At 46.4% G+C, this 20,298-nt stretch overlaps 2 protein-coding genes across 10 annotated transcripts in view; one reads left to right on the top strand and one right to left on the bottom strand.

Annotated features, from left to right (window-relative positions):
• The window catches only part of RPH3AL (rabphilin 3A like (without C2 domains)), a 160,113-nt gene extending 143,764 nt beyond the window's left edge, over positions 1-16,349 (bottom strand). For 6 of the 8 annotated variants that reach the window (XR_006815891.1, XM_045984473.1, XM_045984469.1 and 3 more), the window contains exons 1-2: positions 16,273-16,344; positions 15,718-15,846 (exon numbers count right to left, since the gene is read on the bottom strand). The gene's annotated coding sequence lies outside the window, so the exon portion shown is untranslated. Of the gene's footprint in view, positions 1-15,717; positions 15,847-16,272 lie in introns of all 8 variants that reach the window. The other 2 variants (XM_045984472.1, XM_045984468.1) reach the window with 2 other exon arrangements.
• Positions 16,350-16,387: 38 nt separating this feature from the next.
• Positions 16,388-19,448, top strand: C18H17orf97 (chromosome 18 C17orf97 homolog). Of its 2 annotated transcripts, none has more exons than XM_045984474.1 (2): positions 16,388-16,746; positions 18,910-19,448. In XM_045984474.1, the coding sequence occupies exons 1-2, from the start codon at positions 16,542-16,544 to the stop codon at positions 19,368-19,370; spliced, it is 666 nt and encodes a 221-aa protein (XP_045840430.1). In that variant the 5' UTR covers positions 16,388-16,541; the 3' UTR covers positions 19,371-19,448. The 2 variants fall into 2 exon arrangements, with proteins under 2 accessions (XP_045840430.1, XP_045840431.1); XM_045984475.1 differs by having other exon boundaries at positions 16,389-16,746; positions 18,913-19,448.
• Positions 19,449-20,298: the final 850 nt, after the last annotated feature.

The following is a 20,298-nucleotide window of genomic DNA, read 5'->3' as shown; positions in this document are numbered from 1 at the left end:
GAGTGAGTGCCTCGGGAACTAGAGAATTTCCATTTGAAGGGCATTGACTAGCTTGCTCTCTGACAGTCATTGTCCCTTAGGACAAAAGGACAAGAAGTAATCTTGAAGCCTGAAGTCTGTGGGATGTCTTGGGGGAGGTCAGATGAGGCACTCCCTTGATGATGGCCGTGCCCAGAAGACTTCCATAACAGGACGGCAATGGTTTCTGTCGGATCATGCTGCCTGGGGAATGTATGAAGACGCTGAAGTTTCTCAGGCAGGAGAACATTGCCATGGGGGTTAGGCTGAAGAAGACTTCTGGTTGTGTGTGTGTCTGTTTGAGAGACCATGTTTATACTTTAAGCCAATTTCTCAGATGGGGCTTCTTGCGTCAGAAGCAAAGGAGGGCTTGGTAAGTATGTAGACTCGTAAGTTCTGGTATTGAATCACATTTGCACATGTTCTCCCAAGGACTCTAATGTACACCAACATTAACTCTTCCAGGAAGGAGTGGAAATCCACCATTAGGATACCACTTAAGAGACAAAGTCCTCTTTCTGCAGATGCCAACCTTGGTTCTTCTTCAGCCCATGTGTGGAACATTGGAACAAACACATTGCTCCATTTTGAGCCCCTAAGACCCTCAGCAGGAACAGTCTCATTGACCTTCCTTTTGAGAAAGACTCTCATGTTGGCCAAAATTATCAGGTTCCTCTGATCCCACTTCTATTCTTTTTTTAAAGATTTGATTGATTGATTGATTGGTGAAGGGGAGGGAGAAGGACAAGAAGACTCTTCCTCCTGTTGCCGAGCCCAAGGTTGGGCTCCATCCCATGATCCTGAGATCAGGACCTGAGCTGAATGAAGAAGAATTGGATGCTCAACTGACCGAGCTATCCAGGCACGCATCCCCTGATCCCACTTCTTGACTGGGCCTCCATCTTGGCCTATAAGAGCTTCAACTTTGAACACAAACAATTTTGTTCACTCCCCTCATATAGAGACTTGAAGAAAAAAAACCTAGTTTGGCTTTTAGTAGCCTAACGTCACCACGTCACCAGTATGACCAGCCTTCCTTGAGTTCCTGTCTGAAAAAGCTCAAGGCTGCCAAAAGGATCTACCATTTGTTCCAGCTAACACTTGTCTTTAAGCCCCTGACCTCCATTTTCTTAGAGCATTTACTCAAAAAATTTAGTGTTGCATATCCTTTCTCTGTCCCTTTGAGAGGTACATGTACATCCTAAAACCTAGGAGTATCTTCCTCAAGGACCTGGGAACCATTCCTTTAAATTACAATCATCAGGGGCACCTGGGTGGCTCAGTGGGTTAAGCTGCTGCCTTTGGCTCAGGTCATGATCTCAGGGTCCTGGGATCGAGCCCTGCATCAGGCTCTCTGCTCAGCAGGGAGCCTGCTTCCCTTCCTCTCTCTCTCTGCCTGCCTCTCTGCCTACTTGTGATCTCTCTCTGTCAAATAAATAAATAAAATCTTTAAAAAAAATAAAATAAAATACAATCATCAGGGGCACCTGGGTGGCTCAGTGGGTTAAGCCTCTGCCTTTGGCTCAGGTCATGATCCCAGGATCCTGGGATTGAGCTCCGTGTCAGGCTCTCTGGTCGGCGGGGAGCCTGCTTCCCACCCCAACCCCGCCCCTCTGCCTGCCTCTCTGCCTACTTGTGATCCCTGTCAAATAAATAAATAAAATCTTTAATAAAAATAAAATAAAATATAATCATCAGGAAGGAAGGAATGACAGGGCCCCTGTGTCTCAGTCTCTGCAGGATGATAAGTGCCTAACTGTGTGAGTGCCAGTTAGTGTCAGATTAATGGCCTAATCCCTTTGACAATGACCCCTTACCCGGCTTTGGTAATTTTTCACTTTCCTGACTACTCAAGCCTCCACTTGCTCCCGGTCCCTATTCCCTCATCCTCCCTTTAAAAGGCCAACTCCCCTCCACACAGTGCAAAACCAAAGTCAGTTCTATACTAAAGAAGTCTCTTTCCCCTGTTGCTATAGTATTGAAAAAAATCTGTCTTTACCACCATCAACTAATAACTAGTTTTGTGTTTCTGTAACACCTCCCAGGAATGTTCTGGATGAGATGGGGCCCCCTGCCACCTCAGGCCAACAGGCCTGTGACTCAGAGTTAAACAGCAGCTCACAAAGGCAACCAGGAGGGCAAACTGCTCAGCCGTCAGCCAATAAGGCCTGGATCTGGTCACACACACAAAAAATCTCCCCTTGCTTGGTCAGGGAGGCCCTTCCTGTAGGCAACAGCCTTCCTATAGAGCTGGCAGCACAGTCAACAACTAATAGAGAAAGAAACTTTGAGGGGCACCTGGGTGGCTCAGTGGGTTAAAGCCTCTGCCTTTGGCTCAGGTCATGATCCCAGGGTCCTGGGATCAAGCCCCACATGGGGCTTTCTGCCCAGCGGGGAGCCTGCTTCCCACCCCCTCTCTCTCTGCCTGCCTCTCTGCCTACTTGTGATCTCTGTCTGTCAAATAAATAAAATCTTTTAAAAAAAAACAAAAACTTTGGTCTCTAGAATTCTGGAAACAGCCTTGGGGCGGAATTGTAGATACAATCAATTAACATTCTAAAGGAAACTACAGTCCACAGAAGGGCCCCAGCACTTAATCACACACAGTGTGAGGAAGGGCTATACAAACAGAACCATAAGCCGGTGGGTCCCAACCTCCTGGGACTTGCATCATGAAGAGACAGCCAACAATGGCCCAGGCCCAGGCCACAGATCATTACATTCATGGAGCACACAGACCCAGTGTAAGTACTTTCTGTGCATTATCTCATAGGTACTATGAGAGTCCCCATTTTACAGGCATGGGAACCAGGGCTTAGAACAACTAAATGTACTTCTCCAAGGTCACAGAGCAAATACGCAGTTGGCCCAGGATTCCAATGCAAAACATCTCTAAGGCTGGCTTTCTCCATTCCAACACAAAGGTTGATTGGTGCCTCAGCTCCCCCATTTCTGCCGCTGGTAGAGGAGTGGAGTCCATTCAGCCCTCATCAGGCCTCTAGTCCCACCTCCCTGGGTTCCACCAGCAGAGCCCCTCTCCTGGGCTTCCAGACATCCAGGATGTGGAGGAGCTCCAGGAGGCCAAGGTCCCCACGGGGGCTGTGGGCTCAGGGCTGCCCAGTCAATGGCAGGTGTCATTTCAATGCTCCCAGGCACTTACAGGAAGGGAAATACTCCAGGAACATCCAAAGTCCCCACCTCTGGACCAGGCTGAAATATTCATCAGGTCACTATGTCTGTAAGGGAAAATCTTGAAAAAAGCACCCTTGGTGCTGGGACCCGGAGGTATGGCCCTGACAGGCATCACTCATTGGCTTTTCCACAAATTGCATCAAATATTCTGAAAGTTGTGTTTTCAAGGAATAAATGTCAGCCAGGAGCTGAGAACGTCTCATCACTGCCACTTCACCCAGGCCTTTTTGTCTAGAGAAATAAACACTGATCTGAATGAAGCCGGCATACTGGGGTTTTGAACAGACCAGATTCAGCCCGGCACCACCAAAGTCAGAATGATAACAAAACAAGAAAGGAAGTTACTTCCTGAGGCCAACACAGGGAAAACAGTGGACTAAAGTCTCAAATACTGTCTCCAGAGTGCCAAAAATTCTTCCAGGTTATGTAAGGAAAATGTGGGGCAAAGTGGGCGGGTACATGAAGGTACGCAGTCAAGGTCAAATCCATCCCTGTCTTAGAGTCAATCACAGGTGGGGCTTTGCTGGCTCAGGGATGTCCTTAGCTCTTGAAGGGGTAGTTTTGTTCCCTTCAGGAGATGCTTTGCCTGCAGAGTCTTCCACCCGAGCAAGGGGACCAGAAGGCAAGAAGAACCCAACTAGGAAGTTCAAAACGGGGCAGCCAAAGCCCTCTTCTGTGAATTTTTTTGTTTCTGTTTTTTAAGGTTTTATTTATTTATTTATTTATGTGTGAGAGAGAGCACAAGCAGGGGGAGTGGCAGGCAGAGGGGGAAGCAGGCTCCCCACTGAGCAAGGAGCCCAACATGGGACTCCATCCCAGGACCCTGAGATCATGACCTGAACTGAAGGCAGACACTTGACTGACTGAGCCACCCTGGTGTCCCGTCTTTCATGAAGTTTAAAGCAAACAAGACAAAACAAAATACGATATACATGTGAGGCAGGCGGGCTGGCTCTGGGGACCTGGAGGGGGTTCTGCAGGACCAGCCAACAGGGTCCCTGGGTGTGCACAGGATAGAACGCAGAAGTGAGCCAGCAGGAGGTAAATGTGGAGATTATTGTAGGTGTAGAAAGAATGCAGGTGTGGTGGGTGACCCAAAGGAAGGGAGGGAGTCTCATCTTTGTTTGGGGTCTGGGGGTTTTTGACTGAGCATGGTGGCCCAACATACATGTCCTCTCAGGCACCCAGGAACTGGTCAGAGCAAAGATGAGGGCCCAGGTGTTAGTCCTTAGAGCTGGGGGCACCGGGGGTCCAGAGGTCTGGTGCTAGTGCTCTGAATTACACCTATGATAGTTTTTTCCCTGTCATTGACACCTGGTCCTTCCTTAGATTTGATCCACCCTAAGGAAATCACTAACTCCTTGTCCCTTATAAGCAGGACATACACTATTTGGTTTCTGAGGCATGTGTGAAAGTGAGGGTGCAGGTCCTCGTAAGAACAGAAGCAGGGTTGGGCGTCGGCCTTCGGCTCGGGTCATGACCCCAGATCCTGGGATCCAGCCCCGGATCAGGCTCCCTGCTCTGCGGGAAGACTGCTTCTCCCTCTCCTACTCCTCCTGCTTGTGTTCCCATTCTTGCTGTCTCTGTCAAATAAATAAAAATCTTAAAAAGAACAAAGCAGGAAAAGGAGCAAAAAGCAGGTTTCCCTATCTCACAGGCATGAGGGACTAGGTTAAAGGGTTTTCAAAAACTCAATAACCCTCTCCACAGCTCTAGGATTTAAGTATTCATTATGGTATATTCAAAAGATGAGAAAACGGAAACAGAAAGGTTAAGTATTCCCCCAGGTCACACAGCAAATAAGGAGCAGAGCTAGGACTGCAATCCCACCAGTCTAGTTCCAGAGCCCCTACAAGTAAAACCAGCACAAGACGTAGCCAGCCGGGTGGGGCACGTGGGTCCTCCCCAAACCCCCCACCCCTGGTCTTAGGTCAGCCCAAACAGTTCTCCAAGCTCCTGGCATTTTCTCTGCCAGTTTCTCCCTCTGGAACCCCAGCTCCTACAGGGTCTGGGTTCAGATCTGAAGATGGGTTTTTAAAATGCTAAAAACAAGGGGCATCTGGCTGGCTCTTGATCTCAGGGTCATGAGTTCAACCCTCACTTTGGGTGTAGAGAGTATTTAAAATGCTAAAACCAGGGGCGCCTGGGTGGCTCAGTGGGTTAAAGCCTCTGCCTTCGGCTTGGGTCATGATCCCAGGGTCCTGGGATGGAGCCCCACGTCGGGCTCTCTGCTCAGCGGGGAGTCTGCTTCCTCCTCTCTTTTCTGCCTGCCTCTCTGCCTACTTGTGACCTCTGTCTATCAAATAAATAAATAAAATCTTTAAAAAAAAAAAAAAAAAAAGCTAAAACCAGGAGATGGGAGGATTAGCCTTTCAGTCAATGGCAGACCCCACTCTTTTCTGTGCTGTATTTGTCTGCTCTGGTGGCTAAACATACCAGGAAGTCACTTGGCCTGGCATCAGGTGGAGAATAGGAAGTGGAAAGGTAAAGCTGTGGTCTGTGGGGAAGGGGGACGGAGTGGGTCGGGAGTGGGGTGGTAGGGGAAGGTAGAAGACAAAAATTGGGATGAGTCTACCCAGTCTGTCACAACAAAGTACCACAGACTGCAGGGGGTTAAACAGCAGATATTTATTTCCCACACTTATTGAGGGCGGAAGTTCAAGATCAGGGTGCTGATAGGAGTGGTTTCTTCCAAGGCCTCTCTCCTTGGCTTACAGACAGCCCTCGTCTTGATGTGTCCTCACCTGGTTGTCCCTCTGTGCAAGTCTGTGTCCTAATTATGATGATACCAGTCACACTGAACTAGGGCTCACTCTAATATCCTCATTTTCCTTTATTGCCACTTTAAAGATCCTCTCTCTAAATACAGTCACATTCTGAGGTGGGGGCGGGTGTTGGGATTTCAACATATGAATGCAGGTGACAGTTCGCAGATCACAGGATTCTAAGGCAATATACGCTGGAGTTGTGTGAAGTTTTGAATCGCTTAGAAAACGTTTTAGACAGGGGCGCTTGCCTGGCTGGCTGAGTGGGAAGGGCGTGCAACTCTTGATCTCAGGATTGTGAGGTCGAGCCCCATGTTGGGTGTAGAGATTACTTAAGTAAATGAATAAAAATAAAAACTTAAGGGGCGCCTGGGTGGCTCAGTGGGTTAAAGCCTCTGCCTTTGGCTCGGGTCATGATCCCAGGGTTCTGTGATGGAGCCCTGCATCGGGCTCTCTGCCCAGCGGGGAGCCTGCTTCCTCCTCTCTCTCTGCCTGCCTCTCTGCCTACTTGTGATCTCTGTCTGTCAAATAAATAAATAAAATCTTTTTAATAAATAAATAAAAATTAAAACTTAAAAAATGTATTTTAGACCTACATAAAAGTATAAGGAACAATATAAAACATACATATATGTGGATGCCTGGGTGGCTCCGTTGGTTGAGCATCCGACTCTTGGTTTCAGGTCAGGGTCTTGAGATCCAGCCCCACATCTGCTCGGCGCTGGCTGTGGAGTCTGCTTAAGATTCTCTCTCCCTGGGCGCCTGGGTGGCTCAGTGGGTTGGGCCGCTGCCTTCGGCTCAGGTCATGATCTCAGGGTCCTGGGATCGAGTCCTGCATCAGGCTCTCTGCTCAGCAGCAAGCCTGCTTTCCTCTCTCTCTCTGCCTGCCTCTCTGTCTACTTGTGCTCTTTCTCTGTCAAATAAATAAATAGAATCTAAAAAAAAAAAAAAAAAAAAAGATTCTCTCTCCCTCTGCTCCTCTCCCATCTCCCTCTCTAAAAACAAAATAAATGTTATGGACACACACACACACACACACACACACACACAATGTACCTGCTGTACAATCAGCTTAAGAAATGAAATGTTTCGGGGCGCCTGGGTGGCTCGTTCATTAAGTGTCTGCCTTCAGCTCAGATCATGATCCCAAAGTCCTGCTCAGCAGGAAGCCTGCTTCTCCCTCTCCCACTCCCCCTGCTGTGTTCCCTCTCTCCCTGTGTGCCTCTCTCTCAAATAAATAAATAAAATCTTAAAAAAGAAAAAAAAAGGAATGAACTGTTTCTGGGGTACCTGGCTGGCTGAGTCAGTACAGTGTGTAATTCTTGATCGTGATCAAGATCTTGGTCACGAGTTTCAGCCCCACATTGGATATAGAGACTACTTAAAAAAGAATTTCAAATTTTTAAAAAATGAAATGTTCCCAATACAGTGGAAGCAACTTGTATAACTTTTCTGGTTCTGATCATCTCCCAACCTCCAGAGGTAACCTTTTCTAGAATTTAGTGTTTCTGGTTTCCCTGCATTCCTTTATACTTCTATGTACCTGCACATCCTAAAATGAAATATAATGTTGGTTGTTTGTGCTTTAAACATTCTGTAAATGGTAACATTCTCCGTGCTTATTTATTTATTTTTAAAAGGCTTTATTGATGTATTTGAGAGAGAGAGCAAAGCAGGGGGAGGGGGAGGGAGAGAAGGAGAAGTAGTCACTCCACTGAGCAGGGAGCCCGACTTGGGACTCGATTCCAGGACCCTGAGATCATGACCTGAGCTGAAGGCAGATGCTTACCTCACTGAGCCACCCAGGTGACCCATAACTGCTCAGTTAAAATGAACTCATTATATTATTTATAGATTTTATTTTTTTATTATATTTGAGAGGGGGGGAGGGGCAGAAGGAGAGAGAGAGAATCTCAAGCAGACTTTCCACTGAGCGCAGAGCCTGACTTGGGGCTTGATCCTGTGACCTTGAGATCATGACTTGAGCTAAAGGCAGACACTTAGCCCACTGAGCCACCCAGGCGCCCCTACAATTAACCATTTTAAAGTGTACAGCGCAGGACATTTACTGTGTTCACAGTGTTGTGCAATCACCACGTCTTTCTAATTTCAAAATTTTTCATCACACTAAAAGAAACCCCCACATCCGTTAAGTAATTACTTCCTGTTTCCCCCTTCTTCCCACCCCCCTGGCAACCAGTAATCTGCTTTCTGTCCCTATAGATTTGCTTATCTGTACTTGGCAAATTTTTTGCTCAATATCCATGTTGTCCCATTTGACCATAGCTTGTTTACTTTTCATTCCCATAAAATAAAATCAATTCCATCATGGGACTCAACCACATTTTTAAAGTTCTTTCTTTTAAAAAATTTGTTTAAATAATAAAGTAAAATAAAATTCTTACTTCTTTTGATGAATTTATAGAACTTAAAAAATCATTTTTAAAAAATTTTTATTAAAGATTTTATTCATTTGACAGAGATCACAAGCAGGCAGAGAGGCAGGCAGAGAGAGAGGAAGAAGGAGGATCCCGCTGAGCAGGGAGCCCGATGTGGGGCTCAATCCCAGGACCCTGAGATCATGACCCGAGCTGGAGGCAGAGGCTTTAACCCACAGAGCCACCCAGGCACCTCTTAAAAAATCACTTTAAAAATAAGTATTATAGGGGCACCTGGGTGGCTCAGTGGGTTAAAGCCTCTGCCTTCGGCTCAGGTCATGATCCCAGGGTCCTGGGATTGAGCCCCTTATCGGGCTCTCTGCTCCGCAGGGAGCCTGCTTCCCTCTCTCTCTGCCTGCCTCTCTGCCTACTTGTGATCTCTCTCTGTCAGATAAATAAAATATTTTAAAAAAATAAAAAAAAATATTATATGCATTGGACAACAAAGTTAAGCAACACAAAAGAAGATAAAGTGAAAGCAGTCTCTCCCTTCCTCTCAAAGAGACAACCACCTTACCTGATATTTAGATATCCTTTCAGCACTTTGCCAGATATATAGATATATAAATATATATAGAGATATATATTTGTGTGTGTGTATTTAAAAAAAATTTTTTTTTTTTTTTTAAAGTATGCTCCATGCCAGCATAGAGCCCAATGCAGGGCCTGAACTCACAACCCTGAGATCAGGACCGGAGCTGAGACCAAGAATAAGATGTTCAACCGACTGAGCCAGCCAGGAGCCCTATATATAGCATATATTGTTCACGCGTGTGTTACTTAATAAGCATTTTTTAAGTTTATTTATTTTTAGTAATTTTTACACCCAATGTGGGGCTCAAACCCATGATCCCAAGATCAAGAGTCGCACATCCTCTAACTGAGCCAGCCAGGCGCCTCTAGTAAGTATTTATTGAGTGCTTGTTGTATGTCAAGCACTGCTTTAAGTGTTGGAAGTACAACAGCGAACAAAACAAAGTTTCCGACAACTAGATGTAGACATCAAAGAATGGTAAGCGCTCTGGACGAAAATAAAGGACAGACAGGGACAGTAGTCAAGAAAGGTAATATTTGAACTGTATCTATCCTCCAAGGTTTGGTAGCTAGGATCTGTGAATTAGACTGATAGAAAACAGATTTCAAGAGAATAAAAGTTTTAAATACCTTATGCCAGAGCTTACAGAGAAAAAAATGTGGTCAAGGAGGAGGGCCAGGTGCTTGAGGCTTGTATTCTACCTTAAGTCAAATAAAAGCAAAGAGATCTGGGGCTTCTAGGTGGCCAGGGAACAGGGGAAGGTGACCAGGGGGAGTATGGAAAACAAGGGTTGTCTAGTAAGGTTGTTTTTTTTTTTTAATTTTTTTTTAAGATTTTATTTATTTATTTGACAGAGGGATCACAAGGAGGCAGAGAGGTAGGCAGAGAGAGAGAGAGGTGGGGGAAGCAGGCTCCCTGCTGAGCAGAGAGCCTGATGTGGAGCTCCATCCCAGGACCCCGGGATCATGACCTGAGCTGAAGGCAGAGGCTTTAACCCACTGAGCCACCCAGGCGCCCCGTCTAGTAAGGTTTGTTATGCAGATTTAAGTCAGTGACTTCTGGAATTAAGAGTTCACTTCTTCTGGTATGGCGGAGGGAGACGTCTCTACAAATGTAAATTTCATTTATAAATGTCAATTTCCTTTACAAGAGCTTTTTAGAGCTTTTCCTGTGTCTGCTAGTTCTCAGTGGCCTTTCACTCAAAATAAACCATATTCCAAAGAGGTATATTTTGGGGTGGCATATTCTGGTACCCTTTAGAATGAAGGCAGGACATCTAGAGCAAGAGTGTTCTGGGGGCAGCAAGTATAAAGATGGGAGCTGAGCTGTCTCAACATGTTGAAGAAGCAGCAAGCTCAGAGGGGCTGGCGGGAAGTGAGGGAGTGGGTAGCAGGTGTTAGCAAACCATTTACACTGCTCTGCACTATTCTCCTCCATAAGCACTTTCTTGGCCTCTGTCCTGAATCAGTCTAAATCAAGCTGCCTCATTCTGTTTCAGAAGCTGCCAGGGACTCCACCATATGGATATGGTGCAATTTATTGAACTGGTTGTAGGGTTTTTCTTTTTTTTTTTTTTTTAAGGTAACAGGAGGTATGAAGTGTATATAAAAGAAAACCACAGACCCAAAATGGCACCACTTGGGCCTAGTGAGCTAACAAGATTTCATACCTAACCTAACTGCAGTTTCAAACCCCCAGCAATGTAACCTTTAACTGTAACCAGTTAACATGGAATTAACTGGTCAATGCTAGGAAATTTACTGATAGAACCCTTCTATATCCCTTAGGAGGGCAATCTTGCCTAAACAATGCATTCCTTACTAATAATTTCCTTTCCTCCTCTCTCCCTCCCTCCCTTTTTTCCTTCTTTCCTTCCCTTCTTCCTTCCCACACCCCTTCCTTTCTCCCTTCCTTTTCCCCCCTCTCTCTGTCTTTAAAAACCTTTCTTTCCTTTGGCTCAGCGGAGCATCTCTCCACTTGCTAGATATCAGGATGCTGGTCAATTCATGAATAGATTGATAAGGCCAATTAGATCTTCAAATTTATTCAGCTGAATTTTTGTTATTTAAAAGTGAAAATCCGGAAACAGTTGGAGCGGGTAATACAAGGAGGAAAGATAAAGAACAGACCTGCTCTTAACAGCCGCAAAGCCCGGGGCAAGAGTAGAGACAGAGGCCCACACACCGTATGTCTGAATATTAAAAGTCATAAATTAAATGGACATACTGTTAAATAAAATATGTACCATTTCCCACCTTGACAAAGAGACCTTCATAACAATCTGGGAGGCTAGATTTTAATTTAAAATTTCAGTGCCTTTGGGGTTCTGCACCCAGCCCATGGCTTGCCACCCTTCTTCCCATTCCCAGCTCCGTCCTGCACTGACAAGGTCCTTGAACGAATAAGTCTGGACACCCCAGTCTGCCTATTGAGTTGCCAGCTATGCTGCCCTTGGCCCAGGGCTACTCAGGAGGACAGACTCAGGAAAGAGGCCCAGAGAGGTCCTACAAAGGGGCTGGGTCATTTGGGCAATAAAATCCAAGATGTTAGGAACTCAAATTGTGGGTTAAAGGACGGAAGAGAGGGAGCACTCGATTCCACAGACTTCCTGTAATTTATGGAGGGAAAGAGCTGGAGGGGAGTCAGAGTGGAGTCCCATGAAGCACAAGACCCAGGATGGGGTCTCCCCTTGCCCAAGTCTAAGGCTGGTGCTGCTAAACAGTGGAAGCTACCCAGTGACCTTGGGAAAGAAACTGACCACATGGAGACAGTGGGCAGGACAGAGCAGGGAGCAGGAACCAGCAGCCCAGCCAGCTGCAGGGACCCAGGCTGAACAGGTAGCAGGAAGGGGTAAAGTCACAAGCTCTCCAAGGCAGGCGCACATAAAGCTCTGGCCAAAGGGAAAACTTGATTCTTAGAGAGACCTCAGCTTTTACCTGCTCAAAACAATACCAGCCATTAAGACCACAAGGACAAAGTTTAAGCAGGGAAGATGCAACAATTATAAAAATACTATTATCTCGGGGCACCTGGGTGGCTCAGTGGGTTAAGCCTCTGCCTTCAGCTCAGGCCATGATCTCAGAGCCCTGGGATCGAGCCCCACATCGGGCTCCCTGCTGCAGGGAGCCTGCTTCCCCCTCTCTCTCTGCCTGCCTCTCTGCCTACTCGTGATCTCTCTCTCTGTGTCAAATAAATAAATAAATAATCTTAAAATAAAAAATGCTGTCATCTCTTCTGTTGGTCAGTGAAGATCATGGTAAAACTGACTGCTTTCCTGCAAGAGATATAGAACTAGGAATGTGGGTTTTGTCACCAGCAAGACTCCAAGACATTTTACCAAGACATTTACCACTCACCTGCATGTACCCATTCACCTTGGTTTCCTTAAGTTCTCCCTAGCTTTCTTTTTTTTTTTAAGCAAACTCACCTGCAACATGGGTTTAGAACTCACAACCCCAAGATCAAGAACTGAACCTCATTAACGTAACATACAACATATGCATGCTTAGGCACATTTCCTTAAGACCCATTTGTGACCTGATGCTCACCTCTACATACAATGACAATATTCTTTCTGAATATTGATCCTAAACCAAATAAAAGAGACCCACTCACCCCTGCTTGGGGAGTCATAGCATGGCAAGTTATAGCTTTGGAAATTATTCCCTGTGATCTCCTTATTTGCTGCAAATAAAGTTTCTTCTGTCTGATACTCCACCTGGTGTAGTCTCTACCTGGAACTCACCAAGGAGGGAACTCCCATTAGTTCAGTTGCAATTTCAGGCCTGATTTAGTAGCTAATTAACACAGAGAGCCTGAGCAAGTCACTTTGCATCTCTCTGATTCTTCATCCATCAAAGTGGGATATACTTCCCCAATCTCTATTTGCAAGAGATTTTTATGATCATTCAAAACTGCATTCCAGATGCCTGGGTGGCTCAGTCAGCTAAGCGTCTGCCTTTGGCTCAGGTCATGATCCTGGGATCCTGGGATGGCGTCCTACATTGGGTTCCTTGCTCAGCATGGAGTTTGCTTCTCTCTTTCCCTCTATCCCTCACCCCTGCTCGTGCTCTCTCTCACTCGCTCTATCAAATAAATAAATGAAATCTTAAAGAAAAAAAACAACAAAAAATGCATACCCCAATATACCAAAAATGCATTCCCGAAGTCCTGGGTGGCTCAGTCAGTTAAACATCCAATTCTTGATTTTGGCTCAGGCCATGGTCATGGGATTGAGCTCTGCATTGAGCTCCCCACTCAGCAGGGAATCTGTCTGTCCCTCTTCCTCTGCTCCTCCCCCCACTCACACTCCTTCTCTCTCTCTCTCTCAAATAGATGAATAAATAAACTCTTTTAAAATAATGTATTCCTTTGCTGGATGTGAATTTTCTCTTTCAAAGCTGACTGGCTGGCTCAGCATAACCTCAATGCAACCTTCACCAAAATCAAGAATAGAAATGTGGGCAAGCTGTTTCCTGCCAGATGAGCACCCAGGCAAGGAGGACCAGCTGAGAGGGAAGACATGCCAGCCTTTCTTGGAAAGGGAGAAAAGATAGCCTTTCCAAGCACCTGTCTGCAAGCACTGGGGGAGTAAGGCAGTGTACCTGGGAAGTAAACCCTGACATCTCATCCAGCAGGTGATCATCTGCACAAAGGATCTCTGTCATTTACATTCCACTTAGCTGCTAGGGAGAAAAGCAGATAGGTGAGGGGCAGATTCCAAGCATTCACCATGCACAGAGTTGTGCTGGACAAAACCGAGAGCTTGCCAGTGTCTGAGAAGACTGTTAACAGAAGGGTCCCTTACAGAGTAATGTGGCCACACATGCCTGTGTGTGGGTCAATACTAATGACTGTCATTACTGAGCAGAAGAGTGCCAAGCTTGACAGAGCTGATGCAATCGCCATCAAAATCCCAGCAGGCTATTTGAAGAAATAGATAAGACGATTTGAAAAATGTAGATGGAAAAGCAAAGGCTCTACAATAGTCAAAACAATCTTCAAAATGAACAGAGCCAGAGGGCACAAACTACCTGATACCAACATTTACTACAAAGCTGACCAGAACCAGAGGGATGCCTGGGTGGCTCAGTCAGTTAAGTGTCTGCCTTTAGCTCAGGTTGTAATCTTAGGGTCCTGGGATCGAGCCCCACATCGGGCTCTCTGCTCAGCGGGGAGCCTGCTTCCCCCCCTCTCTGCCTGTCTCTCTGCCTACTTGTGATCTCATAAATAAATAAATAATAAATAAAATCTTAAATAATAATAAATTATTATTTAATAAATAAACAATAAAATAAATATTTATTCATTCTAATAAATAAATAATAATAAATAATAATGTCAAATAAATAAATAAAATTAAAAAAAAAAAAGCTGACAATAACCAGAGGAACCCCTGGGTGGCTCAGTCAGTTAAGTGTCTGCCTTCAGCTCAGGTCATGATCTTAGGGTCTGGGATGGAGCCCCACGTCGAGCTTCGTACTCAGCGGGGAGTTGCTTCTCCCTCTCCCTCTACCCTTCCTCACCCACCCCCCACTTAGGCTCTCTCTCTCTCAAAAAAATAAAATAAAATTTTAAAAAGCTTATAATAACCAGGACAGTGTGGTATCAGTGGAAAGAGAGACAAATATACTGATGCAACAGAACAGAACCCAGAAATGGATTCATATAGTTAGTTGATTTTCCCAAAAAGTGCCAAGTCAAGTCAATGGAGAAAGGAATGTCTCTTCAATGAAAATTACTGAATCAACTGGAAATCCATTTGGGAAAAAGTGAATCTTGACTCTTATCTGACCCTTATTCAGAAAATTAATTTGAGATGGATCATGGACCTAACTTTAAACTTCGGGACCATAGAGCTTCTTGAAGAAAATGGAAGACTATCTTTGTGATTAGGAATAAGGGAAGACTCTTTAGGCAGGCTACAAAAAGGAAAAAAAAAATCCTCCTAAATGGCTTCCACAGAATTTAAAATGTCTGTTTATCAAGAGACACTATGAAGAAAATAACTGACAAGCTGCAAATCTGGAAAAATATCTTTGCAGCCGTAACACTGACAAAGGATTTATATCCAAGACATGTGAAGAACTCTTACAAATTGACACTAAAAATAAAAACATCCCAGTTATAAAATGGGAAAAGACTTCCGACAGACACCTCACAAAGTAAGATATACAGGCGGCCAACACACAGTTGAAAAAGTGCTCAACATCGTTAGTCCTCAGGGAAATGGCCCATACAACCACAGGGAAATATGACTTCATATAAACTAGGAACTATTCTAAAATTAAAAAAAAACACACACACAAAAAAAACAACTGATGCTCCAGTTACTTATTACTGCGTATCTTGTCACCCCAAAACTTAGAAATGTCAGCCAATATAATCGTTTTATTATCTCTTACAATTTCTTTGGGTCAGGAACTCAGGAAGGGCTTGGCTGGGAGAGACTGGCCTGGGAGGTAGGGGAGGTCGCTCCTGCTGTTGTGCTCAGACTCTAGCTGGAGGTGGGAAATCGGGGACTGGAGCAGCTAGGGCATCTGGCTCTCTCTCTCTCCATGGTCTCTCTCCTTTTTATGGTCTTTCCATGTGGTCTATTTGGCTTCTTCACAGCATGGCAGCATCGGGGTACTCAGACTTCCCTCCTGGGGGCTCAGGTCTCCAGGGCTAACAAGGATGCGGTTGCATTACGTTTTATGACCCAGCTAAGACGAGACAGCATCACTTTCACCACATTGCATGGGTTACAAGTGAGTCGACCAAACCCCACCTAGATTGAAGGAGAGTGGAATTAGACTCTGTCGCTTGATGTGGAAGTGGCAAAATTCTCGAAGAGCATGGTGGGATAGGCGCTATTACTGCAGCCGCTTTTGGAAAATACAATCTGTGGTGGATAAACCTGTCAAGAAAAGCAGACAGATCACGCCAGGCCTTGTAAGGTATTGTGACCAGGACCCACTGGAGGGCTTTAAGTGAGAGACTGAAATTAGCCAGCCAATTGTCTTTAAAAGTTCGTGGCAGCGGGTGTGCGGATAAAGAACTTGAGAGGAGGCTTTGGAAGCAGGAGAGACCATTTAGGAGGGGGTCCAGAAGTTCAAGTGCCAGGCACGGCCGTGAGTCCCGACCAGGATGAGTGTCGGGAAGGGAGAGCCACCAGGTTTCCCCTAGTCTAGCTGTTTTGCTCACTGAGAACCACCGAGAAGTAAGTTTGTTGGAGACGCGTTGGGCTTGAAAGGCCAGGGTAGACGCTCGAGACTGGAACTCGGGGCATAAAAATTTAGGGAGACGACCAACGGCATTTTAAAAAGCACAGAGGTGGACTTACGTGTCGGGGAAAGTTTTAGTAACTCTCCACTCACTCCTCCGCGGCGCACCGCGGACTGCGCCAAGGTCTCGCGCAGGCTGAAAGACGCATGCGCACACCTACGGTCCCGGGCGGCCCCCTGGGCGGCAGCTCCCGGACTGCGCACGCGCGGTGTGTGGCGGTCGCCATGGAAACGCGTGGCGGTGAGCCGGCGCTCAGCTCCTGCTGCGGCGGGCTGGGCCGCAGGGGTCTTGGGCTGTCCCTGACGCAGGTGGTGGCGCGGAGGGCGGATGGACTGCCGCGGTGTGGTGGGGGCGTCGGGGTACGGCGAAGAGGGCGAGGACGATGAGGACGACGAGGAGGAGCGAGAGGGTGGCACTGTGGGCTCTCTGGGGGCCAAACTGCCCCCCATCGCAGGCAGCGCCTCAGAACTGAACAAACGGAAGGTGAAGAAGAAAAAGAAGAAGAAGACCAAGGGGTCCGGCAAGGGGGACGGTAAGGGGAGCAGCTAGCGCAGCAGCCTGGGCTCCAGTACCAGAGTTTCTTCTCCGAGGTCACCTGTCCCCACTCCTCTCAGAGACCGCCATCTACTTGGGGACCACTTCAGACCAGAGACAGAAACTTACCAGTCCCAAACAGAGGTCCTCCCGCTCCCCACACATACCACTCAACGCAACACAGCGATGCCCCAACCCTGCCCATAAAAACCATACATGTCCACAGGGACCCCGAGTCCTGCATGGAGAATTCTCAACATTCATGGAGACCCTCTTACCCCTAAGAGATCCTCAACATCCCCAGCATTATTCCTGCAGAGCTTCCAGTTCCACACAGCAACTCAGCTTTGCACGGACACCCTGTCCATTTCCTAATCCCTCAGCTAAAATTCAGAATCTTAAAGAACCACACTTTCCCCCAAAGAAATGTCAAGCCCTCCTACAGAGATACCCTCATCTTCACAAAGACTTACCCCAAGCCCAAGATACTAAGACACTGGTGACAAACAGTCACAGAAACACAGGGTTTTGCTTCCTGCCCCATGTGTCAGGGGCACCTGCCCTTTTGATGTTATAGAGACTTACTGTAAGTGCCTAGAAAGAATCCTTCCTGCACAGGCTGTCTCCGGCCCTCAGCTGCACATGCACCATCACACCAGTCACTGCTACATACTTGTAATCCCCAACACCCTCAACAACACCCCTTATAGCATCATAACCACCAAATATAACTAAAGAACAGGTACCTCAACCAGCACACACATTCCCAGGCGACACATACATATGGGTACTTGGCTACACACTCAGGTGCATAAACCCCACCTCCCACAAACACTTTATACACATACCAGCATGGCCACAAGCCCACAGAGTACCAATTTTTTCACCAAGTTCCTGTTCCAGCAGCCTTTGGATTTCTTGACAAAGGCACTGAGCACCCAGTTTATGGAGAGAGAGTGCAACGACGACATAGAAGGCACCTGCCCGTGAGTGCTGTTTCCACTGGTGTGGTCCCTTTCTGGGCCTTTGACTGTCAGGGAGGTGGCTCTCCCCTCTAGCACGGGTAGTCCTTGGTTCAAGTTTCCGGGCCCTGGCCTGTTGCAGGTAGAACTGGCAGGGCTGGTAAGCTGGAGGCAGGGGGCGTGGCAGCGGGCGTGGCAGCCTTCCCCACGTCATCCTTGTGGTTTGCGAAAGGGAGCAATAGGAAGGTTATAATGACTTCCTCCAGTGGACTCTTCATAGGCAAGAAAAAGATTCTGGAGTTGAGGTCAGAAAGCCCCACATGTATCTACAAAACCAAATTAGGAAACTTATTGTCTTTTGGCTTAGTTTCGGACTCTGGAAATAATAGTGGCATGTAACTCTTATGGTCAGCAGTGGACACCAAATAGTTTTTGAGGAACAGGAAGAAAGAGAAATGCCCAGAGAGGATTGTTTTCTTATTTTCTCTTTTTTTTGGCCGGTGGGGGGCGGAGGGCGGATTTCTGTCTACCCAAAAAGCAGAAGGATAGGCTGATGAAAGAACCACAGCTTACAGTATTTTATATGAGGGCTCTATAATTCAGAAATGGTATTAATGAAAAAAAAAAACAAAAAAACAAACCTCAGTACAGGCCACACAGCAGAAATAGTTCCTGGCTGGGCATGATATTGCTTTCCACAAACAGATTTAGGAAGCTTTTCTGTTGTTCTTCATTCTTCCCATCGTAAACAAGTCCAGACTCTGGGTGGAGTCATAGACTCTTTAAACTGGACGGTACCTGGGTGAGATAGAGAGCATGAATGGCACGGTGGAAAGAACAGGAACAGGGCACTGGGATCCAGGCCTGTGTATAAATCCTGGTCCCTACCTCTCACTATGTAATATTGGTAAGGTAGACTTTTGAAGTTTTAGTTTCCTCACCTGGAAAATAAGGCTTATCATCTTTCTCCAAAGGACCCGGCCTACAGTATGTGCTCAGTAAACCATTCATCTTTCCCCCAAATTACTTGATAGAAAGCCTAGAGCCAGTGGGTGTGTAGGAGGCCCTTGGGCTTGGCTCTTTGAACCCTAGGTCAGGAAGGGTCTCCATGCCCCTACATCTCTGGGGATTTGGGCATCACACCTGAGCAGGCTGAGGGCAAGCCTGACCACACTGGCTAACACCCTTGATCTGCTCAGCAGATAAACAGCAGAGTCGAGGCCTGAAGAGTCAGCAGCTGTCCTCATCCTTTCATGACATCTTAAGTGCCAGCAAAGATCATGGCCCCAGGCAAGAACATAAACAGGACAAAGGTGAAAACAAGCCCATCCCGCCTTACTCCACCGTAAATCTCCCCCATTTCACTGAACTAGAAGAGAACCTCTCCAACCACATCAACGAAAGCCTGCGTTGGGATGGAGTTCTCGCTGACCCAGAGGCGGAAAAAGAAAGGATTCGCCTATATAAGCTGAACCGGAGGAAGCGGTACCGCATTTTGGCCCTCAAGGGCTTCCACTCTGAACTGGGTGGCGAGGAGAGCCCCGAGAACCTTCTGTACCTCTGCGATAAAGACAGCAGCTCGGATGGCAGGCCCTGCTTTGAAGGAAGCCTTACTCCCAAACTGCTGCCCTCTGACGGGGCTGCTGCTGCGCCAGAGTGAAAATCCAGCCTGATGCTTTCCCCGAAGCACCAGATTTTGTGTTACCGAAGAGTAATAATAAAAGGAAATCAGACTGTCTGAAGGAGGCAGATGTCTGGTGTGTCGATGAGGTCAGCTTCTCCGTCCACCAGGGTGCCTTTAGTGGCCTGGGGAAGGCACTGTTTCTCAACAGGAGCCATGTAATGGACAGAGCTCTTTCTGATTTTCTTTTTTCTTAGATAATCTGGCATCTTTTTGTTACTTAATTTCTCATCACCGACAGCTGTAATCTTCTCTAAAAGAGAAAGTGTGTAGATTATATCGATTCTCAATCTAAAGCTAATTTAATGGGTGAAACTCCTCACACAGCATGCTTCTCTAGGTCCAAGGAAAATGCCCCAAATATCCCGGAGGGTTGTTGTTGTTGTTGTTATTTTTAAATTACATACACTCCCTGCCCTTATGTGGTCTTCAAAATAACTGAGTTCCAGAACTCCATCCCTGGGAGATAATTTTGAGAAGTCTCAAGAGGAGTATTGCTTCTCTTCTAAATATGGTCCTCCCAAGGGAGCGAATTGGCAGTTGCCAGAGGGGAAGGGGGTTGGGGGTGGGGAAAACGGGTGAGGGGGCTCAGTGAGGGGTGGTAAGCAGACTTGTGGTGGTGATCACATTGTAGCATCAGACACCTGAAGCTTATGTAATGTTACATACCAATTTTACTTCATTAAAAAAAAAAATATATATATATATATATATATTCCTCCTCTAATCCCCTTAAACAGCATTTTAAGCAAAGTTCTAGAGCATTAAAAAGGTCCTACTACACTACTTGTCCTAAGTTAATATTCTTCCTTTGCTCCAATGTTTATTAAGTGGGGGCTAAGGTGTTGCATTAGTTTGGGTTCTCCAGAAGCACACCCTGAGACAAAGACTCAAATGGAAATAGATT

Source organism: Meles meles, chromosome 18, assembly GCF_922984935.1.
Source record: "Meles meles chromosome 18, mMelMel3.1 paternal haplotype, whole genome shotgun sequence".
Taxonomy (NCBI): domain Eukaryota; kingdom Metazoa; phylum Chordata; class Mammalia; order Carnivora; family Mustelidae; genus Meles; species Meles meles.
The sequence above is the reverse complement of the archived record's forward strand: the minus strand, read 5'-3'. Positions and strand labels throughout refer to the sequence as shown.